Source organism: Macaca fascicularis, chromosome 9 (assembly GCF_037993035.2).
Source record: "Macaca fascicularis isolate 582-1 chromosome 9, T2T-MFA8v1.1".
Lineage (NCBI taxonomy): Eukaryota > Metazoa > Chordata > Mammalia > Primates > Cercopithecidae > Macaca > Macaca fascicularis.
The window spans coordinates 14,444,679-14,450,678 of record NC_088383.1 but is presented as its reverse complement, the minus strand read 5'-3'; the positions used below and the strand labels follow the sequence as shown (position 1 = coordinate 14,450,678).

General features: G+C 51.2%; 1 protein-coding gene across 46 annotated transcripts in view; it reads left to right on the top strand.

Moving 5' to 3' along the window:
- Positions 1–1,206: 1,206 nt before the first annotated feature.
- BEND7 (BEN domain containing 7) overlaps positions 1,207–6,000 on the top strand; it is an 88,631-nt gene continuing 83,837 nt past the window's right edge. For 22 of the 46 annotated variants that reach the window (XR_012417481.1, XR_012417478.1, XR_012417476.1 and 19 more), the window contains exons 1-2: positions 1,570–1,770; positions 4,033–4,116. Coding sequence is in view for 34 of the 46 variants with exons in the window: in XM_065520290.2 (XP_065376362.1) it covers positions 1,710–1,770; positions 4,033–4,116 (145 nt within the window). In the remaining 12 variants the exon portion in view is untranslated. Of the gene's footprint in view, positions 1,771–4,032; positions 4,117–6,000 lie in introns of all 46 variants that reach the window. The other 24 variants (XM_045399579.3, XM_074001052.1, XM_074001053.1 and 21 more) reach the window with 5 other exon arrangements.

Below are 6,000 nucleotides of genomic sequence, written 5' to 3'. Positions count from 1 at the left end.
TTGAAGGTTTGCTTTATCGAACGGAAGAAACAGTTCTCCCTCTCCCCTCCATGACAGCCTTCCAGGTGTGCCGCCTTTGGTACCATCCAAGACCTTGGGATGGGTAACCATCCCTGCCTCTATTGCCTGGTCTGCTGGTTACCCTGCTCTTTGGTTCTGTTTCTCCATGCGTGCTTCTGCAAGCTGCCTCAACGTCCCTCTTCCTCGGCACTTGTCCTACTCTGTGTCCCTGAAGAGCGGTTCCTCAGCGGCCGCCTCATTTGGGTGGGACCCACGTGACACTCATCACATTTGGCAACCTCCCCATTTTCCTTTCTCTTTGGGGGCCACTGGCCTTTGCCCCGTGCTGGAGAGGTAGACCCCCGCCCCTCCGACTCTTTACCCTCTTCCTGGTTGGGTTTGGCGGATACTTTCACGCACGTCCCATCACGTTCCTGTCCTACCATTCCCAGATGGTGTGAATTATTTTCCTGGCCCACTCGAAAGATGTGAGAAAGAAATGGTGCCTGGAGTACTCTCTCTGCTTCCCCGATAAGAATATTACACAAAACCAGTAAGCGCTTTGTGTTTGGGTCCATGATTCCGACATATGACCTGGAGAAGCAGAGTCCCCTGCACCTGCCTTGACCATGGCCTCCTGAGAGTCCCCAGGGCCACCAAGCCCCCCATTCCAAGTGCTCTCCTTGAATGTGACTCGGCTCTTCCCACAGTCCGCCCAGCCTGGGTTAGGGAATGGGAGCTCTCTCTACTATACTCTTCTCCACAATATTCTAAAACCTCCTGTCTGTCCTTGTAGAGAGAGCGCAGATGGGTAAGTTTTTTCCCCCCTAAAACTTGCCTAAAATCAGCGCGTCGGGCCCCGAGGAGCCCTGGATGTGAGGGCTGGGAGGTGGCCGCCGGGGCGGTCCGCGCCCCCACGGCGAGGTGCAAAGAGGAGCTCGGCTCAGCAAGCGGCGGAGGGAGGCCGGCCAGCGGGGTCTGTGAGCGGAGGCCCGGGTGGCGGCGTCCCCGGGGGCAGGCAGGCCGGCCGGGCCCGGGCCAGGGCGCTGCGCCGCGGCCTCCGCGCCTCCTCGGGGCGCCGCGCGGCCAGGCCGGCGGCGGCGACGGCGACGGCGGCCCCCGGGGATGGCGGCGGCCGGGCTCCGCCAGCAGGTGGCCCCGGGGTCCCGGCGGCGCCGCCCCCTCCGCCGGCGCCCCTCCTCCCGCGGGGGCGGTCAGCGCCCCGGCCGGCTCTGCACCCGCCGCCGCCCTCCCCGCAGCCCGCCCGCCAGCCGTGTCTCCGGGGCCACCGCCGCCGCCGCCGCGTCCGCAGCTGAGCCCAGGCGGGCCGGCCGCCCCGAGCCGCCCCCCGCCGCCGCCGCCGCCGCCGCCGCGCCCCCGCCCGGCCCGCTCCCAACGGAAAGTTGGGCTGCGGCGGGCGGCGTCTGGAACCCGCGGGCCGGCATGAGCGGGGGCCGCGGGGGCGCCTAGGGCACCGGGAGGCGGCGCCGCGCGGGGGCAACTTCGCCCGGGAGCCCGCGCCGCGGGGCCCCGCGCCTGCAGCCCCGAGCGGGCTCGCGGTGGTTCCTCTCGTCCCGCGGCCTCCCCCCGCCGACTCCAGGCGCGGACCTTGGTCCCGGCGGCTCCGCGGCGGTGACACGAGCCCGCGCCGCCGCTGCCGCCGCCGCCGCCGCCGCCTCCTCAGCCCCCGCCGCCGCCTTCCCCGCACCATGGAGTTCTCCGAGAGGAAAAGAAGCAGGAAATCCCAGAGCTTCAAACTGGTGAGCCGAGGTAAGCGGCCGCCGGGGCGGCGGGGGCAGGCAGCGGGCGCCGCGCCCTCGGCCGCCCGCGGGGGTCCACGCTGGGGGGCGCGCCCTCCCGGAGCCCCCGGTCCTTCCTGGTCCCCCGGTGCCTCCGCGGGGCTGGCAGGCAGGGCCGCGGCCGCACACGCCGGGCGGCGGGGAAAGTTGCGCGGGGGGAGCCGGGGTGTTATTTAACGTAAACAAGTCGGAGGGCAGCTCAGGAAATTAGCAAACAATGACACCGGGGGGCCCGAGCCCTCCTCGGGGCGCCTCCGGGGCTGGGCTGGGGCGGCCGCGGACCTGCCTGGCCATCAGGCCGAGCGTTGACCATCCGACCTGAGATTTGCTGTTTTTGTTTTCTGGGGTCTTCCCCCTTCCCCCCGCCGAGAGAAGGAGGAAAAAGGATGACCGTTGTTGTTCCTTTTAAGAAGGAGAAAGAAGCTCACGCCGTGTCCAAGCCCAAGGCGGAATTGTTGACATCCAACATCTCTAGCTAGCTGATTTGGGTTGGAAAGGTGTTTTAGACTAGATCACGTAGCAGTCAGATAAGTATCCTTTAAAACAAAAAAAGGAAGAAAAAAAAAATCCAGATAGTTCCTGACAAATTAACAGGTGTACACCACTCTCTCGGGGTTTGTATTTGGTCAGGGAGGGGAAAGTGGAATACAGTCTTATCTGTGTTCAGTTACTTGTTAAGAGTCTTTATCTTCCTGATTTGACTTTTTTTTTTTTTTTAATGATAACTCAAGGTAAGAGCCATCGTGAAAATATATCTCAAAATGCATTGTCATCTTTAATTAGGGGCAGGTGACTTTGTTCATTGTAATGTCACAAGTCCTCATATTGAGTTTAGACCCGCTCTGTTTAAATGTCGTCTTTTAATCAAGTTGAGGTCAAAGCCACACCACAGAACCTGTCCGCTTTTCCTCTGTCGTTTTCTCTAGCATTGGCATCAGGGTAGAAACTCTTCAACGACCTGCAGAAGTCACGTGTAAACTGATGAAAATTAGTGAAAAATCGTGGACAATTACAAGTAATCGAATTTTTCAAACTGAGCAAAGCTAGCTAAGATGTGGATTTGGTTCATCTGAAAATAGTTTGATTATAGGCATTTTGCAGATCCATTCTTATCTGCCTCCCCTAATTTAGTTTGGACACTGTTTAATGAAAGAGGCCTGAAATAGTTTCACGCATTCAAAATACTTGGCTCTTCCCACTTTCTGAGTAAATTTTTTTTTCCACATCCGTGTTGATTACTCAGTTACTTGGACTTTTAAAAGTCTCTGTCTGGGTGACTGCCCTGATGGTGCTATCTGATTCATTCAGGAATGTAGGCTGCTTTCTTATTGATGACCTCAGAGAACTTAACTGCTTTATCTTAAAAGTGAGAGTAGTTTTGTTGACTTGGTCCTGGGAGATCTAAGGCCAGAGGAAGGGGAGTAGGTGTTAAGGAGGAACCTCTGTCTTCATGCCTAAGTGACCCTACTTTTCAAAAATAGAAGCCAAAGTGCAGTAGCCTCCATAGAGAAGCTTGTAAAATATTGTATTTTAAACTTTGACTGACATAGCAAGTTTTTCCTTTTTTCTTTTTTTTTTTTTTTTTTAATTATAGGTCTGATTCTTCTCTCTCTCTGCAGGTGCAGTTTTAGAAAATAAACTTGCATATTAAATAAAGTGCAGTAGCTGAAAGCGAAAGTGTCACTTGTGTGAAAGATGAAAATCTTGCTTTCTTATCCAAATCATACTACATTTGAAATAACAAATCAGTATTTTTCATGTGTGCTTGCCTTTAAGCTGCTTAAAGGCTGAGATTTTCTGGGTAAACTGAGAAAACTAGAGTGCTGGCTAACTTTAAAGCATACTGTTGATATGCTGGTGAAAATGGGTTGTGAAGAGAAATTTGGAAACCTCTCCTGCTCTATGATTGGGCAAACGTACTTGCCACCTCAAATTAAAAAAAAAAAAAAGCCTAAAAATTGGCACCTGTAGGCATAATTTACCATGAAAATGGTGTGATCAAGCAAAGCTGTCTTCTAAAGCCAAAGTAATCTTTCCAGTTTGCATACTCCAGAATAAGCAAAGTTTTAGGAATTATTATCGACTACAAATTCTGTGATTAATTCAGTTCTCAAAAAGTTTATTTATAAATTATAGATTATACATACTAAATAGAATGAGATTCTAGACTTGAGTGCTTATTCCTATGTTGAGGTCATTAGGATTCTAATTTTTGGTTGTTTTCTCATGCCAGATTATCACCATGAGGTGTATAAGATCCCAGAATTCAGCAACGATGTTAATGGGGAGGCCAAAGAGACACAACCCATTTTTTTAGGTAGGTTCCTATGTCAATTAATTTCTCAGCAAAACATCATGGCCATTTGCAATTAGGGGGAAAAAGGAAATTGTTCAGGAACGGGAAATGTCTGCCATTGCTTAATGTATGACATTCTTTTCAAGACCTTTTATTTTACAGATTGCCAATATATCCCTTATTAACATTGCTAAAAGTTGTAATTTCAGACATAAATGTTTATTAGTGTCTACACACAGTGCTAATTATCACTCACTCACAGAGCCAGATGCTGACTGTGCAGTTTTGTGGCTCTGCGCTCACCCCATTTACATTGCATATTCGCTGGCATGCTTCACTGGCAATAGTTTGTGTAATTGGGGTATTACATCTTTGACATCTGGATAACAGAAATTCAATTTCCAGGAAGCTGCTATTTGTTTGGTTTTGCTTCTGCCTTGGGTGGGATAGAGGATTAATGTGCTGTCTTATTATAATGTCCCTTCACCTCTGTGGCCCAGTTGCTAATCCTGCCATGACGAAATTAAATTAAATCTACAGTCAAAAAGCATAAGGAAAATAAAAGTGTGATTGGCTGCCTAAACAGCTCTTGATAGTGCTAGTTATCATCAAGGAGCTCCTCATTTTCCTGGCTTTGTGCTCCTTTCACACCAGCATTTTGGGGCAGGGGGAACAGCATGCTTTCCTCTTACCATCCTTGTTCCCAGCTCACATCAGGGACAAGCAGAGCTAAAGCAGCATCTCCGAGACTTTCCAGCAAGTGTAGCTGCATGATGAGTGGGTGGGTAGCCACAAACATTGCCACCTTTTCCATGTGCAGTGTTGGCGCACATGCTATACAGGAAAGACTTTGGATGTGCAGTTTTTTATTTGCACACCATCTGCCAAAAATGCAACCATGTAGGATTTTGCCTCTAAGAGTGAAGTACCCATAAGGTCAGAGTGGAGAGTAGATGGTGTGGCCTTTGGCTTCAACCTTGCCCATCTGAGACCTCTGCAATCCCAGGTAGCAGGGTGAGGGCCCAGCACTGCACAGCAAGGAAGCAGAACATGAGAGGGATCAGAGCGAGAGCGATTACCATCAAAGCCACAATTACCCCATCAAAGGGGACTTCAGGTAGCAGGACTGCTGCCCAGACCCAGTGTGGGTCAGCCTTCAAACGAAGCTCTCACCGGGATCTCCCTGGTTTTGCTTTGAGGAATAGAAAGGGTGGGTCGGGATGCATTGGGAAGAAGTCAAATATTAATATATACTTTAAGAGGAAAAATAGGAGGGAAATGTCAGCATTTCTTACATGAGCATTCATTGATGGCACGTGGATCTTTTTGCTAAGGGAAAGAATAGCACTGGTGCCAGCACTGCTCCCAGTACCTGTTTACTGTTAAAGAGAGCTAGGAGCCAAAAGGTTAATAATCAAGTGAAATGCTGTGGCCCAGAAAGAGAATATTCTTGGATTTCAGTCTTTCCAGTCCCCTAAACTTGGTCAGTTGGAATTCTGTTTTGTTTTGTTTTGTTTTTTAGACAGAGTTTCGCTCTTGTTATCCAGGCTGGAGTGCAATGGCATGATCTCGGCTCACTGCAGCCCCTGCCTCCTGGGTTCAAGTGATTCTCCTGCCTCAGCCTCCCGAGTAGCTGGGATTACAGGCGCCCGCCACCACACCTGGCTAATTTTTTGTATTTTTAGTGGAGACAGAGTTTCACCATGTTGGCCAGGCTGGTCTCGAACTCCTGACCTTAGGTGATCCACCCACCTCGGCCTCCCAAAGTGCTGGGATTACAGGCATGAGCCACCGCGCCTGGCTGGTCAGTTGGAATTCTGTATTATCAAAGTACCACTCTATAAGCCATTTGAAATAACGAATTTGCCCTTTAGTAGAAAATTTACGTTCACCATACAAATGGAA